The 17,461-nt window shown below is 42.6% G+C and overlaps 1 protein-coding gene across 29 annotated transcripts in view; it reads left to right on the top strand.

Moving 5' to 3' along the window:
• The window catches only part of LOC144495599 (focal adhesion kinase 1), a 528,227-nt gene that overhangs the window by 366,981 nt on the left and 143,785 nt on the right, over positions 1 to 17,461 (top strand). For all 29 annotated transcript variants that reach the window (XM_078215780.1, XM_078215781.1, XM_078215769.1 and 26 more), the window contains one exon: positions 12,256 to 12,312. In XM_078215780.1, coding sequence (XP_078071906.1) covers positions 12,256 to 12,312 — 57 coding nt within the window. The remainder of the gene's footprint in view (positions 1 to 12,255; positions 12,313 to 17,461) is intronic.

Genomic DNA, 17,461 nt, shown 5'->3' with positions numbered 1-17,461 from the left:
TAGAAACTTGAAGCACTCGACCATTTCCACTTTGTCCCCGTTGATGTAGACAGGGGCATGTCTTTCAGTACGCTTCCTGAAGTTGATAACTATCTACTTCATTTTATTGACATTGCAAGTGTTGTCCCTAACTTTGTGTGCCTCAAAGTCACCAGAACATTTGAAAGAAACCGTATGGAATTATGTGATTATATTCTTTCACAATGTATAATTATTAGGTACAGATCCAGAGCAGACTGAATGCATGAAAAAATATATATTCCATATGTATCAAGGGAGAAATTTGGGGAATAATGAACAACCTTAATAATAAAATGATCAAAAAACAGTTAAGTTTAAGTTATCTATTAGTGTCACAAGTAAGCTTACATTAACACTGTAATGAAGTTACTGTGAAAATCCCCTAGTTGTCACGCTCTGGCTTCTGTTCAGTTACACTGAGGGAGAATTTAAAATGGCCAATGCACCTAACCAGCACGTCTTGGAGGGCTGTGACAAGTGGTGTTCCTCAGGGATCAGTGCTGGGACCTTTGCTGTTTGTGATATATAGAAATGATTTGGAGGAAAATGTAACTGGATTGATTAGTAAGTTTGCGGACGACACAAAGGTTGGTGGATTTGCGGATAGCGATGAGGACCATCAGAGGATACAGCAGGATATAGATCAGTTGGAGACTTGGGCGGAGAGATGGCAGATGGAGTTTAATCCGGACAAATGTGAGGTAATGCATTTTGGAAGGTCTAATACAGATAGGAAATATACAGTAAATGGCAGAACCCTTAAGAGTATTGATAGGCAAAGGGATCTGGGTGTACAGGTACACAGGTCACTGAAAGTGGCAATGCAGGTGGAGACGGTAGTCAAGAAGGCATACGGCATGCTTGCCTTCATCGGCTGGGGTATTGAATTTAAAAATTGGCAAGTCATGTTGCCGCTTTATAGAACCCTAGTTAGGCCGTACTTGGAATATAGTGTTCAATTCTGGTCGCCACACTACCAGAAGGATGTGGAGGCTTTGGAGAGGGTACAGAAAAGATTTACCAGGATGTTGCCTGGTATGGAGGGCATTAGCTATGAGGAGAGATTGGAGAAACTTGGTTTGTTCTCACTGGAGCGACGGAGGTTGAGGGGAGACCTGATAGAAGTCTACAAGATTATGAGAGGCAGGGACAGCGTGAATAGTCAGAAGCTTTTTCCCAGGGTGGAAGAGTCAATTACTAGGGGGCATAGGTTTAAGGCGCGAGGGGCAAGTTTTAAAAGAGATGTATGAAGCAGAGAGTGGTGGGTGCCTGGAACTCGTTGCCGGGGGAGGTAGTGGAAGCGGATACGGTAGTGACTTTTAAGGGGCGACTTGACAAGTACATGAATGAGATGGGAATAGAGGGATATAGTCCCCGGAAGCATAGGTGGTTTTAGTTAAGACGGGCAGCATGGTCGGTGCAGGCTTGGAGGGCCTAAGGGCCTGTTCCTGTGCTGTAATTTTCTTTGTTCTTTGTTCTTTTGTCTTTCGGACTTATTTCTGAAGTTAATGCTTTATTAGACTGCAGAAGTTAAAAATGTGTTCCGAAATATTGCAACAAAATAAGTCAAACCACTTTTCTATTTTGCTTGGAAAGGAGGTTCTCAAACAGTGAGATGTACCAGAATCAGGGACCTGAGGCCTGGAGAGTTGAGGGCCAGAATGCACAATTAACCTGAATGATGCTGGTACCCCTGACATTGGCATAATGGCTCCTTCAAATTATTCAGGTCCACATTCATATTTCTGAGTTCTCCCCTCATTTGGGTTATATTTGATGGTTCTTGAGAGTGGGCTGGGATCATGATGGACAGTGCAGGCCGCAGGCTGCATGCTTACTTTAATAATATCAGCATCCAGCCAGTACTAACGACGCTGTTGACTGACTGAAGGCATAAGGGGGGCCAATAGCACAACTTAAAATGCTTGCCCCTCATAAAGAGAAGGGCAATCGAACAGGAAAAGAAGTCGGTAGTCGTACAGGAATGATTATCTTGGAAACATTGAAAATTGACAATGCGGGAGAGAGCAGACTCCAAAGTTTATGGATGCTGCACTTTCTGGAGGAGGTGGAACGGAGGTGAGATGCTCTGCACGGTGGCACAGTGGTTAACATTGCTGCCTCACAGCGTCAGGGACCCGGGTTCGATTCCCAGCTTGGGTCACCGTCTGTGTAGAGTTTCCACATACCCCCATGTCTGTGTGGGTTTCCTCTGGGTGCTCCAGTTTCCTCCCACAGTCCAAAGATGTGTGGGTTAGATTGATTGGCCATGCTAAATTGACCCTTGTGTCAGTGGGATTAGCAGGGTAAATATGTAATGTTATTGGAATAGGGCCTGGGTGGGATTGTGGTTGGTGCAGACTTGATGGGCCGAATGGCCTCCTTCTGCAATGTAGGGATTCTATGATTCTACGATACAGGGGATCTAGAGGCCCTTCAGACACCGTTCAGAAAGCAGTGGTAGCAGATAACCATAGAGGTCATTGGCAGGCATCAAGCCTGGAGGATTTGGAAGCAGTTCCACAAGATAATCAATGACATCGCATAAGTTATTGGGGTCAGTAATTCATTGTCAAATCGTACCAAATGCCCAATAACCTCAAACACAGCTCAATTCATCACACCCCCATCACTCTCATACCACCAGTGTCTATCAATCAGGATTCATATCTGACATTCATCTGCTTCACTACTCCCACAATAGTTAGTACTGCTGCCCATACCCATATCTTTCAGCTTGCACCTGCTGTCAGCAAGTCAACCAATGCAGCACACTCACTGAAACATTTCTTTCTCTCTTGCGTACAACCAGAGGCAGCAGAAGTTAACTTTGGTACAGTCACCCCTGCTTGTCGTAAACCCCATGGAGGAGATGGTACTGGCCATCATTGGGGTGGCTATTGCTGATGCTGTTGCCCACAAAGTGGTTGATAACCGAGTGTCACCCTGTACTATGGGGAGACATGCAATCCTAGCAAAGCCATGTGCTCAGTCTGCCTATATAGTTGGCTTCCTTTGAATATAGAGCCTGAGTGTTCCCCCCTTACACAACAGTGGGTAGGAAACTGCAAGATGTTGAAAATATCCCCAGCTCCAGTCTAGAAAGAATCAGTGCATAAAATTGAAGTGCCACAGTCACCTTCCCACCCAATGGCAATGTGTTTCCTGCCTTGCGCTGAGGTGGCAGATTTCAGTGAGGATATCTTTATGCAGATGTATTACACATTGGTCTGGATTTTTTGGTGTTAATGATGCTGAAACTATCAGGGTTCATCATCATTACTCTGCTAAAACTGACAAACTGTACGAGTCCAAAAACGTGAGGAATAACACAGATGTTGCTGGCATTGATTCTACATTCCTTCAGAGTGTGCTGTGTTGAGGTTGACCAGACTGCAATCCGAAGCAGTCAGTGAATTAAAGAAAACTTCCACTTTTGCACTGTGAATCTCACTAAAAATGCTTGAAAAGATTGCACTTTATTAAATGAACTTTCATTGGATTTTTAGCGGTATACTAACTTCATAATTACTGCTGAATACCCTCACTTGCTCTGAAAAAATAGCTTTACTTTTGTGAAATGTCTCAATTTGGCCATTAAATAATATGACATAAACTCCATATTTTTTCTTTTTTTAGTCCATTTGTTTTATCTTCTGTCTTATTCCAAATGGCATCATTTATTTAGCTATCAGGAAATGTAAAAGTTTATCAGTGTTTTTAATATCCTGGTTTGTTGTCTGAGAGAATACGTCAATGTGATTGGCTTTTTTACCAAGTTTGCTGATATCACTGCTGTTGTATACTTGGAGATTTCTTGACCAGGTAACAGATTTAAACTGCCTTCAGGAAAGCAGTTGTACACGCCTTATAGAGATTGCTACGTCTTTAAGGGAAGTACTCTTTGAGGTCAGTGGAAAGCACAATTGCTTTGTTGTTAACTGACAAATCTAGCCCATTGTTCCTGGCTGAGGTTCATATAGAATTGCTCACTGAGTGGATATGACATCCTTCTTTCCCTCCTTAATCAGCAGAAAGATCTTTAGTAGTTGCCTCACCATTCCCTGTGTTTGCAACTTTAAACAACAATGGAAATCACCAGACACTTCTAGAATTGAAATAAAAGCTAAAATAAAAGCAGATAACACCTAACCTCCAAGTATTTAATAATTATTTATATAGTGCTGCTGAGGCCCCTACCTGCTGTCGAACCCACGTTCAGCTGTGTACAGTTAAGAGATGGGTTTAGCTGAAGCATTGAGCTACAAAATGACACTGGTGGTGTCAAATTAATGTTGCATGCTGCTTGTCACAATCTGTCTGCACTGTATACTTCCTGCAATGGTTTACTGCATACCCACTAATGCCCTCAGTAATATAGTAACTGGTGTGATTCATCCCAAAATGTTGCTTGCAATGTAGACACTCTTTTGAAACTGTAGGAACACTTGCAACAACCACCGCCCCCCCCGCCCCCAAACAATAGGCACAAACCATTCTAATTTCACACCCACTTTGTTTTGTTCACTTGAATTACATTACTCAAGGCTCAAATAAAAATGGTTTAGATGGTAAAATGTAGATAATCCTTAGTGTAGCAGTACTATATTTTTAAATTCATTTTATTACCCACTTGCATTGAGTGATTCATAATTAGATATGCCATTGCTGTGTATCACCCAATATCCATGTGTGGTGCCTGGCCCCTTTCTTCTGAAGGCATTACATGACCCAGACTGCCCAATCAAGAACCGAGTTGGGGCTTCTCTGGGCTTATCCCAGCAGTTGGAGCCTGAAGACATGACTGTAAACATCCAATCTACATTACTCTATGTCATTGTTACTATGAATAAATATTAACTGGTGGAGCCAAGTTACTACATTTGGTGATGAGATTAAGAAGCAGCAAGTGTGCTTATAACATCACCAGCATGGAACCTGATCCAGTCGAATTTGAGCTTGTGAAATAAAAAGGAGCTGCAAGGATACCTGTATTTGGAAGAGTGGATCCCTTTGACTCCTCTACTGAGGAATGGGTACAGTGTGTTGAGTGTTTAGAATATTTTCTCAAATACAAAGGAGTTGAGGAGGGAACGAGGAAGGCAATATTACTAAGCGAGTGTTAGATCCAAACCTATAATTTAATCCATGGTCTTACATCCCCGAACACGCCATTTGCGGAAATCATAAAATTGGTAGAAGGGCACTACCATACCAAGCCCTCCATGATTTAAGTTTAATTCAATGGGGAAAACCCCAGAGGGAGGACATTGCAGTATATGTAGGAAGGCTTAGGAAAATCATGGAACATTATGACTTTGGGACAACATAATGAGATACTAAGGGATCAGTTGGTTTGCAGAGTAAATGACGAGGCAATGCAGAGAAAGTCGCTGGCAGGATTTGATTTGATTTATTCTTGTCATATGTATTAGTATCATAGAACCCGACAGTGCAGAAGGAGGCCAGTCGGCCCATCAAGTCTGCACCGACCACAATCCCACCCAGGCCCTATTCCCGTAATCTTTCATATTTGCCCTGCTAATCCCCCTGACACTAGGGTCCCTTAAACATGACCAATCAACCTAACCCACACATCTTTGGACTGTGGGTGGAAACCGGAGCACCTGGAGGAAACCCACGCAGACACAGGGAAAACGTGCAAACTCCACGCAGTGACCCGAGGTCAGAATTGAAGTTTATTTATTAGTCATAAGTAGGCTTACATTCATACTGTAATGAAGTTAGTGTGAAAATCCCCCAGTCACCACACTCCGGTGCCTGTTCGGGTACACTGAGGGAGAATTTAACATGGCCAATTCACCTAACCCGCACACCTTTGGACTGTGGGAGGAAACCGGAGCACCCAGAGGAAACCCACGCAGACACAGGGAGAATGTGCAAACTCCACACAGACAGTGACCCAAGCTGGGAATGAACCTGGGTCCCTCGTACTGTGAGGCAGCGGTGCTAACCACTGTGCCACCATGCCACCCTCATACAGTATACAGTGAAAAGTATTGTTTCTTGCGTGCTGTACAGACAAAGCTTATCATACATAGAGGAAAGGAGAGCGTACAAAATGTAGTGTTACAGTCATATCTAGGATGTAGAGAAAGATCAACTTAATGTGAGCTAGGTCCATTCAAAAGTCTGATGGTAGCAGGGAAATTGGGATCGATTTTTAAAAAGGCCCTGGAAATAGCATTAGCAATGAAGAGTGCTGAGAAGGAACTTTGGAGTATGCAAAAAAGCACATTCTACCAGTTTGGGCAGGAAACTGCAGACAGTCATGCTGCCATAGAAGAGAACAAATCAACAGTCCAGGATCAGTACAGTGTGTTACGGATGTGGGGGAAACCAATCCCCAGAGTTTTGCGGATTCAGGGATGCAGAATGCTTTGTGTGACACCAAAAGGTTAATTTGAGGCATGGATGTAAAAATAAGCAGAGCCTGCCGAGTAGCAATAGAGTGGACCGATCGGCACCAGTACATAATGTTGAAGATTTTTCTGGGAATGATCAAAATGTTCTTCAGGTGAATAATGTGTAAGTGAGCAAAATAGCCCCTATTACAGTAGTGTTACAGGTCAACAGCAGACAATTAAGAATGGAAGTAGACGCAAGAGCGTCTGCTACTGTAATAGGGGAGCAGACCTACCAGTATCTTGGAGAAGGAGTTCAGCCTCTGAGGCTGAACAACACCTCAACTAGATTGGCTACCTACACAGGAGAGGTGATTGAGATAGTGGGGATGACTGAAATAGCCGTGGAGCTATGATCTCCAAATTCATTGTCTGGCCAAGGACCAAGCCTGATGGACTGTGACTGGCTCCAAGAAATTAAACTCAACTGGTTGGAAATTTTCAACATTAAAGAAGGAGGCCTGCACGTAATAATCCACAAGTAGCAGGACCTTTTTCAGGATAAACTGTGGAAAATTAAAGGCGTAAAAGTAAAAATTCACATCGACCCAGAAGCCACCCTAGACTTTTTCAGAGCTGGAACTGTGCCCTCTGCTTTGTTGAAGAAAGTCGAGACTGAGCTAAAAAGGCTGGAAGAACTTGGTATTATCCAATCAGTTTGCGGAATGGACAGCCCCCATAGTGCCTGTGGTAAAACCAGATACAACAGTCCGCATCTGTGGAATCTATAAATTAACAATAAACCAAGCAGGTACACTGGACAAGTACCCTATCCCTAAAATAGAGGATTTATATGCAAGACAATTGTATACTAAATTCGATACAAGTCATGCATATCAACAACTGGATTTGGATGATGCTTGCAGAGACTACGTGACTATTAACATTCAGAAAAGATTATATCAGTATACATGCTTGCCCTTTGATGTTTCATCAGCTTGTGCCATATTTCAAAGAACCATGGAAAGCTTATTGCGGGGCTTGCCGTGTGTCGTTGTATACTTGGAAGACATTCTGATTACTGGTGCAATTGCAGTTGAACATTTGGGCAATCTAAAAGAAGTGCTGAGAAGATATCAAGTGGCAGGAGTTTGACTAAAAAGGGAAAACTGCACTTTCCAAGCCAGCAAAGTAGCTTACCTCAGCTACTGTGCCAGGGATTGCATCCTTTGTAGAACAAAGTATGGGCAATGAAGGAGGAGCCAGCTCCTGGAAACGATTCAGAGCTTAAATCATTCCCGGGGATGGTTAACTGTTATGGGCGGTTCCTACCAAGTTTGTCAACGCGATTGGCTCCTTTATGCATTTTATTGAAGAAGCACTAGAGATGGATTTTGGAAGTACCACAGAGAGAAGTATTTAACAGAGTCAAACAACTATTACATTCACCGTGCCTTTGGGTACATTTTGACCCATCTAAGAAGTTAGTGCTAATAGGGATAAAGGGGGAGGTGGCTAGATGGGTGGAGAACTGGCTTGGTCTCAGAATAAGTTTAACAACACCAGGTTAAAGTCCAACAGGTTTATTTGGTAGCAAAAGCCACACAAGCTTTCGGAGCTCTAAGCCCCTTCTTCAGGTGAGTGGGAATTCTGTTCACAAACAGAGCTTATAAAGACACAGACTCAATTTACATGAATAATGGTTGGAATGCGAATACTTACAACTAATCAAGTCTTTAAGAAACAAAACAATGTGAATGGAGAGAGCATCAAGACAGGCTAAAAAGATGTGTATTGTCTCCAGACAAGACAGCCAGTGAAACTCTGCAGGTCCACGCAACTGTGGGAGTTACAAATAGTGTGACATGAACCCAATATCCCGGTTGAGGCCGTCCTCGTGTGTGCGGAACTTGGCTATCAGTTTCTGCTCAGCGACTCTGCGCTGTCGTGTGTCGCGAAGGCCGCCTTGGAGAACGCTTACCCGAATATCAGAGGCCGAATGTCCGTGACCGCTGAAGTGCTCCCCAACAGGAAGAGAACAGTCTTGCCTGGTGATTGTCGAGCGGTGTTCATTCATCCGTTGTCGCAGCGTCTGCATAGTTTCCCCAATGTACCATGCCTCGGGACATCCTTTCTTGCAGCGTATCAGGTAGACAACATTGGCCGAATTGCAAGAGTATGTACCGTGTACCTGGTGGATGGTGTTCTCACGTGAGATGATGGCATCTGTGTCGATGATCCGGCACGTCTTGCAGAGGTTGCTGTGGCAGGGTTGTGTGGTGTCATGGTCACTGTTCTCCTGAAGGCTGGGTAGTTTGCTGCGGACAATGGTCTGTTTGAGGTTGTGCGGTTGTTTGAAGGCAAGAAGTGGGGGTGTCGAGATGGCCTTCCTGTTGGGGAGCACTTCAGCGGTCACGGGCATTCGGCCTCTGATATTCGGGTAAGCGTTCTCCAAGGCGGCCTTCGCGACACACGACAGCGCAGAGTCGCTGAGCAGAAACTGATAGCCAAGTTCCGCACACACGAGGACGGCCTCAACCGGGATATTGGGTTCATGTCACACTATTTGTAACTCCCACAGTTGCGTGGACCTGCAGAGTTTCACTGGCTGTCTTGTCTGGAGACAATACACATCTTTTTAGCCTGTTTTGATGCTCTCTCCATTCACATTGTTTTGTTTCTTAAAGACTTGATTAGTTGTAAGTATTCGCATTCCAACCATTATTCATGTAAATTGAGTCTGTGTCTTTATAAGCTCTGTTTGTGAACAGAATTCCCACTCACCTGAAGAAGGGGCTTAGAGCTCCGAAAGCTTGTGTGGCTTTTGCTACCAAATAAACCTGTTGGACTTTAACCTGGTGTTGTTAAACTTCTTACTGTGTTTACCCCAGTCCAACGCCGGCATCTCCACATCTTGGTCACAGAAGACAGAGGGTGATAGTGGAAGGGTCTTTTTCCGGCTGGAGGCCTGTGACTAGTGGTGTTCCGCAGGGCTCTGTATTGGGACCTCTGCTGTTTGTGATTTATATAAACGATCTGGAAGAAGGTGTAACTGGGGTGATCAGTAAGTTTGGGAACGACACAAAATTGGCAGGACTTGCAGATAGTGAGGAGCATTGTCAGAGGCTACAGAAGGATATAGATAGGCTGGAAATTTGGGCAAAGAAATGGCAGATGGAGTTCAATCCAGATAAATGCGAAGTGATGCATTTTGGTAGAAATAATGTAGGGAGGAGCTATACGATAAATGGCAGAACCATAAAGGGTGTAGATACGCAGAGGGACCTGGGTGTGCAAGTCCACAGATCCTTGAAGGTGACGTCACAGGTGGAGAAGATGGTGAAGAAGGCATATGGCATGCTTGCCTTTATAGGATAGGGCATAGAGTATAAAAGTTGGAGTCTGATGTTGCAGTTGTATAGAACGTTGGTTCGGCCGCATTTGGAATACTGCGTCCAGTTCTGGTCGCCACACTACCAGAAGGACGTGGAGGCTTTGGAGAGAGTACAGAGGAGGTTTACCAGGATGTTGCCTGGTATGGAGGGGCTTAGTTATGAGGAGAGATTGGGTAAACTGGGGTTGTTCTCCCTGGAAAGACGGAGGATGAGCGGAGACTTAATAGAGGTGTATAAAATTATGAAAGGCATAGATAGGGTGAACGGTGGGAAGCTTTTCCCCAGGTCGGTGGTGACGTCCACGAGGGGTCATAGGTTCAAGGTGAAGGGGGGGAGGTTTAACACAGATATCAGAAGGACATATTTTACACAGAGGGTGGTGGGGGCCTGGAATGCGCTGCCAGGCAAGGTGGTGGAGGCGGACACACTGGGAACGTTTAAGATTTATCTAGATAGCCACATGAACGGAGTGGGAATGGAGGGATACAAAAGAATGGTCTAGTTTGGACCAGGGAGCAGCACGGGCTTGGAGGGCCGAAGGACCTGTTCCTGTGCTGTATTGTTCTTTGTTCTTTATGTGACGGCTCCCCATTTGGCATTCGGGCAGTTTTATCGCATAGACTAGATGATAGGTCTGAGAGACCTATTACAGAAGTTGAGATAGAAAAAGAAGGGCTATCTATGGTGTATGGATACCAATATGTCTACAATAGACATTTTACAGTTGTTAAGGCAAGCCACTGTTGGGTCTTTTCAAGGATGATGAGGTCATTCCATTGCTTGCACCAACCAGGAATCAACTGGGTACTGCTCTTGTCAGCCTATGAATGCACAAACACCAGACCCATATTATCAAAGATCAGAAACAGCTGGTTGACAGAATGAGATGATTTCAGAAGACGTGAAGCCATACCACGTTAGGAAAAATTAACCCTGGTTGCGAGGCTGGCATGATCCTATGGAGAGCGAGAGTAGTCATCCCTGTACAAGGCAGGGAATTGCACCTTGCAGAGTTTCACAGTGCCCACCTGGACATGGAAAATTAAAATGCTTGCAAGAAGCTATGGCCAAGCATCAGTGCCGATATTGAGAAAATGGTAAAGCACTGTGATCAGTGCCAGTTACCGCAAAAATTATCTTTGCAAAATTGCTGCTCCTGACCCTATTTCATTCCTCCTACCCCTGAAACTTTGTTATTTGCTGGCTCAGTTACTGCAGTACTCTCCTTGACAGACATCAAAATTCTCCCCTACAGGAAATTGCTATATGTTCAACACTCCACCACCCACATGCCTGCCAGTACTGCCCCTTTGTTGACTTGCCTCCATTTTCACTTTTTCACTTGATGGCGTTTTTGGATGGATTTCAAAATCCTTGCACTTGTCCACAGATGCTTTTCATGGCCCCACCACTTCCTATCATTCCATCTCAATGCAGATTCTGTTTCTGTACATATCATTCATTCTTATGACTCACTTTGCATTCCTCCTTTACTTTTGACAGCAGAACCATTTCAGCCGCTTATTTCAGAATCCTCTCCTTATACCACCCAGCTTTGATTTGCTACCCTCCTTCAAAAACTTATCAAAATCTATCTCTCTCACATTTACTTACTACCCTGAACTTGCCATTTTACTCACTCTGATATTTTTTATTGTCCTGGGACATTTTATTACATTGAAACCGTAAAGTGCAAGTACAAATTTTGTACTTCACTTTTCTGGGAAATCCATTAGGTATTTACCCAAATCTTGAAACACTGCAGGATGTGTATTCAAAAGAATATATTCCAAGGAAATATTTTTCTCAAGTTACGTTACATTTAACTAGCACGAATGTTCCAAATGAAATACTTCTTTTTAACCATAGTTACAAGGCAAAGTGCCAGAAATGTTAATGTGTGGGAAGTCATCAGAACTGAATTCTGGGCAAAGACCACCTTTGTTTTCCCTTGTGTTGTACTGCTCGATAATAACCTTGGCCAGATAGAGCCTTGACATTTTATGTAAATCACAGGGGGCCAACATAAAGGGTTTTTGCAATTTTTGAGCTTGCTGTGGCATACAGACCTTGTATGTGAAGTTTGCTTAATTTAAACCACAGCGTGTTTCAAACACAGGTCATAGCTTTTCTGTTTTGTTTAACATTTGTTGATGCTTTTTCCATCCCGTCAGGAATCATCCCCCTACTTGCTGTTCTTCCTTTTTCTAGAGGGAAGGCTGTACTTATGACTGGATGATGTCATCTTATTCTCCAGAAATAGCTTTGCATTCTGGCTGTCCACAGACGTCACTTTCTGTAATAGCGGTTCAGTGAAATCTAAGAGTTTTTTTTTCAAAAGCGTGGGCTTCAGCCCTGTCTAAAAGGAAAGGGGACATTAATCTTCTTCCTTCTGCTGTGTGTCTAAGTTTTTAATTAGAAACGGTTTGTGCCTTGAGCAAACTCAACTAAAATGCGTGGTTCTTCACTTGCAGAAACCGATGACTATGCAGAGATCATAGATGAAGAGGACACATACACCATGCCCTCCAGTAAGTACATTTGCTCGTGTAATGGCTGTATGTGGCTCATATTTAAACGTCTGTTGAATAGGAAATGTGTACATAGGCATCGGGTTTGTACAAGTGTGTCTCATCTGAGGCATTCGGAGTTCATTCAAATGCTGGCTAGATTTACAGTGGAAAAACAACTTGCTTAAAAATAGTTTTTGACATTGTTTAAAAATACTTAGAATGCTGTTGTATAGAATATGTCATTCAATTTCATAGTCCCTTGTTCAAAAGCTAAATCTTCAGGCACCAGTTTGTTTCTTGTGCTGAGCACTTCTTGAAACTTGTGTGGCTGAGTGAAGTTACTCACTGCTGGTTAGTTTTGTTAATACTTAATCCAGTGGCATTTGATAAATTGTTAACATTTGTTTCTTTTCAAACCCAAAGTAAAGCAAAGTGCTTGGCTATTTGGTCCCATTATTCTGCTTCATATTTTTTCTTTGGACACAGCTCTTTAAAATATGAAAAGACGGTTCTGTGATTAGCACTGCAGTATTGAAGTAGTACAGAGTATATTGATCATGGGAGAACTGAGGGTGAATGAATTTCTGCAGTGATTCATCCAAATTGCACAGTGATCTGTGGTCACGATGAATGGATAATGGATACTTACAAGTTGTTTATGACTGGACTAGTTGAATAGCTCATACGAAGCATGACAGTAGATTTGACTACAACTGTTACTTGAATTTTTGTGAGTGCTGTTTTCCATAACGTACCCTATACTATATCACTGGTATTTGGGGTAGTAAATTACGGTAGCACCTAATGCTAAACTTGAATGACCATACTGCATGAGTGCTGTAAGTGAAAAAAAAATGCACATTCATGGGACAGTTTAAAATCTCCTATTATTTTCTCAGTTATATATTATTTACACTTTTAATTACAAATATTGATGTATTTTCTGAGACAGATCAATATTGCTACACATTTTCTTTGAAAATTCCAATGTTTTGACGTCTGCTAGAGGAAAAGGCTAATAATCCCTTGTAACAAACATTATGCAACTGCAACACGTATTTCAATAGTACATTTAATGTTGTCCAACATCTCAAGGTGTTTCATAGGGTGTTACCAAACACATTTTGGCACAGCGCCACATGAGGACGAAAAGCTTGGTCAAAGAATTAGATTTTAAGGAGTGGCTTGGAGGAGGAAAGAGAGGTGGAGAAGTTGAGGGAGCAGGAGAGGTGGTGGATTTCAGTGGGGGATTTCCAGAGCTTAAGTCCTTAGCAGCTGAAGGGACAGATGCCAATGATGAAGTCACTAACATCAAGGATGCTCAAGAGGCTGGAATTGGGGGTGTGCGGATATCTCCAAGGGTTGCAGGGCAAGAAGAAATTAGAGATTGGGAGGAGCAACGCTTTAAAGATTTGAAACATATCATTGTTCTATGTTTGCTTCTGTCTCAAACATTGCCATGAATTAATAAATGAATTGACAAAACAGAAAAGCTGAAAATGTAGACTAAGTCAGTCAGTGTCTGAATGATGAAATGAGGCTTTAGATGGGATTGTTTATTCACGCTGTCATACTGACTGACTACCTTCGATTTTCTGTGTTTTATTTCAGCTTCTTAGCAAGTGTTTAATTTTCATCTTTGGTTATTTGACCTCCTGTGAACCTGTTGCTGAATAGAAAACAAATTACTTGCATCTTCGAGAAGTTGTCACCTCACCTTATAATATTGAGTGCTCAGGAATTGAAATGTATTAGTCCAGTCAAAAATCACTGGAAATTTAGTATAAGTAAATTTCTGGTGCTCATTTTTCCAAGTCCTATTTTTGCTCCAAATTTATTCTGAAATCATGTTTTTGTTTAATCTTTCTTGGGATGTCAACATCGCTGACAAAGTCAGCATTTGTTACCTATCACTAATTCTCCTTGAGTCAGCTGCCACCTGCTCCATTTACTTCAATTTTTCTGTAAGGGTTTGGTACAACTGAGTGATATGCTAGACCATTTCAGAGGGTAGTTAAGAGTGGGTCTGGAGTCACATGTAGTCCAGACAAGGTAAGAATGGCAGATTTATTTTCTGAAAACACAGTAGACCAGATATGTTTTTACAGTAAGCAATGATAGTTTTGGGGTCACCATTAATGAGACTAGCTTTCAATTTCAAATTTCTTAATTAATTGAATTTAAATTCCACCAACTGCTGTGGTGGGATTCAAACCAGTGTCTCCAGAGCGTTAACCTAAGCCTGTAGGTTATTAGTCTTGTGACATTACCAATACGCCACTGTCTTCCCGTCTTTCAATTCATGATGGTGGACAGGGGTAGTGTTGTTCTTGGCAAGGCCATGAATCTGGTTGTTTTTACCAAGCACATACTTAGCAGCAGCCAATTGGAAGCAAGTATCAGTGGATGAATGAAGCCCAGGCTTCATGATCCTATAATCAGCACACACCAATGAGTTCATATCAAAAGCAAAGGTGGACAAAATTGCACCTTTTTCTTTGCATATATGCTAACTGCCTATGGTGTAAAGTGAAATGACCATTAGGACAGAGTATATCATATGAACCTCCGGTTTGCAGTGTTTGAGAAAAGATTAGTAAATAGGAAACTGAGATTAGGAATAAATGGATGAGGGAACCAAAAGTAATTTTTCCAAGTTTGCTGGCAACACGCAACTTGGTGGGAATGCGAGTGCTGAGGAGGGTTTTAAGAGGCTTCGAGGTGATTCAGACAAGTTGAGTGAATGGATAAATACATAGCAGGTGCAGCATAATGTGGAAAGATGTGAATTTATCTACTTTGAACAGAGAAGGAGAATGGCAGAGTATTCTTCAAATGGTAATAGATTGAGAAATGTTGATGTACAAAGGACTACGATGAAGAGAAATTTCTTCACTCATTGGGAGGTAAACCTGTGGAATTCTCTACTACAGAAGGCCAAGTCACTGAATATATTTAAGAAGGAAATAGATTTCTAGACTTTCAAGCTGTGAAGGGGAGAGTGCATGAGTATGGTTTTGAGCTTCAGGATCAACCATGATCATATTGAATCGTGGAGCTGGCTTGAGGGGCCGAATGGCCTACTCTATTTTCTATGTTTCTATGATTAAATTAAACTGTTTCAATACGGAGTAGGAGTGCCATTGATACTTCCAGGCTCTCATGTGTCTATATTTGTTTGGAAAATAAACCCATGATTGCTATTAAACTAAGTTAACTACCTTGTATCCATTTTAACTCATTGTGACTCAGGGAGATGCTATGAACATTGTTGCAGATAAATAAATGGGATCTGCATATCATACAAGTCAGGATTTGGGGGAGTTATCTCAATCTCTAATATTGGGCAAGTGATTCTGGCATTTGTGAACTGGTCAGGAACATTGCTTCTGGTACAAAGACCTTGGAGAACTGAGATAGAAATTGCGGCATGTCAGACCACTTGGAGCAATAGTTATGGCACTTGTGATATGGACAGGACTGTTAAGGATATAGTCCACCTGACAGAGAGTTGTTGGATATTGTGCTGATTGGGATGGTCATGGTTTGTGAGAGGGTATGAAGGCACTCGGATAGTGGTGAGCAATTGTGAGGGAGGGGAGTTGGCAAGTGAAGATAAAAGTACCGTGATAAGGATATTTTGAGATTAAGTTTGCAATGGGAGGGGAAGGTATGGGTGCTCGATGAAGGAGAGGAGGCAGGTAAAAGGCATTATAAAAAGAAAGACTTGCATTTATATAACCCCTTCATGATGCCAGGATGTCCCAAATGTGCTTTACTACCTATAAAGTACTCCAAGTGTAGTCACAGTTGTAATGTGGGAAACACAGCAGCCATTTTGTACAGAAATTGTTTTGTTAACAATATTCATTTTGTGGAACAAGGAAATGCAGGAGGTCTCCTCAGACTCCACGGATAGAACAATCGTTTTTAACCTCTGCTGCCTTCCTCACTCAGACCACTGTTTTGAAATGGCCTAGAACCATTTCTGCCAATCGAAATTAGCTCTCTCTCTCTCTCTCTGCCTAAGAGGCTGTTGACAACCATGTGATGGTCCATGGTTACACTTGGCAAGATACTATGGTTTGCCGTTGCCTTCTGCAGCTTCTGACATGGAGACTCTCCTGCTCTTAGTGCCTAACATAAATGTATTGGAAGGTTTTGCTGGTTGACAATCAGTCTGGCCATATTATGGAAGTTCCTTCTGTGGCCAACAGGTCCCGGAGTGGGACTTAAACCTGGAGCTTCTGACTTGGAGGTAGAGCTGCTATCACCGCACCATAAGACTTTGATACGATTCACTGTTAATTTGGGATTAAAGGAGAAAACCCATATTTCCTGGTATCTTTTAACAGCCTATGTTTTAGAAGCTCTGCACAAATACATTAATCATGTGGTCCAATTTGTCCAACTAGCAGAACTCTTTACAAGCAATTTTAGGCAAATTTTTATATTAAAGCGAAGTAAACTTTCCTGATAAATAGATAATTGAAGTTGTGTGTGCAAATCAAGGAAAATCCAAATGCCCACGCTGAACGTTTAGTTAAATGCATCATTCTATGTTACAGTTAAAATGATTATGCTTTATTTGCTGCTCCCTTTCATTCCTTTGACCCCAGATCTCTGAGATGAGATGAAAGGACAGTGGGATAGCTCTGTATACTACTGATTCACAAAGCACTGAAGGTGATCCAAATTTGAAGACTTCGTGTTTTTCTTGTTGGAAGGGATGCAGATTGACGTATGCTAATCATACAATAATTCTGCAATCACTCTGTGGGGAAGGGTTGGACAGGCTCAGCTTGTGCCCGCTGGAGTTTGGAGGGGTAGAGGGCAGCTTGATTGGAACTTGGGATTCTGAGGGGCCTGGGCAGAGAGAATGTGGCGAGGGTGTTTCCTCTTGTGGGGGTGTGGGCTGGGTGGAATGCTCTTTCAGAGAGCCAGAACAGACTTGATGGGCCAAATGGCTGCCTTCTATACTGTAACGATTCTGTGACTACAGCATTGATAATAGTGTCCATTTGACTAATATTTGGTGACCTTTGTTCGTTCTTTAATGCTATCATCTTTCCAAAATGTCTAGCTGGGGGGGTTATGATTTGGAAATGGGGTGGCGTCCATTTGAGACACAGATGAGGCAAAGCTTTTTCACACAGAGTGGAGGTGG

Source organism: Mustelus asterias, chromosome 7 (genome assembly GCF_964213995.1).
Source record: "Mustelus asterias chromosome 7, sMusAst1.hap1.1, whole genome shotgun sequence".
In the NCBI taxonomy this organism is placed as follows: Eukaryota; Metazoa; Chordata; class Chondrichthyes; order Carcharhiniformes; family Triakidae; genus Mustelus; species Mustelus asterias.
The sequence above is the reverse complement of the archived record's forward strand: the minus strand, read 5'-3'. Positions and strand labels throughout refer to the sequence as shown.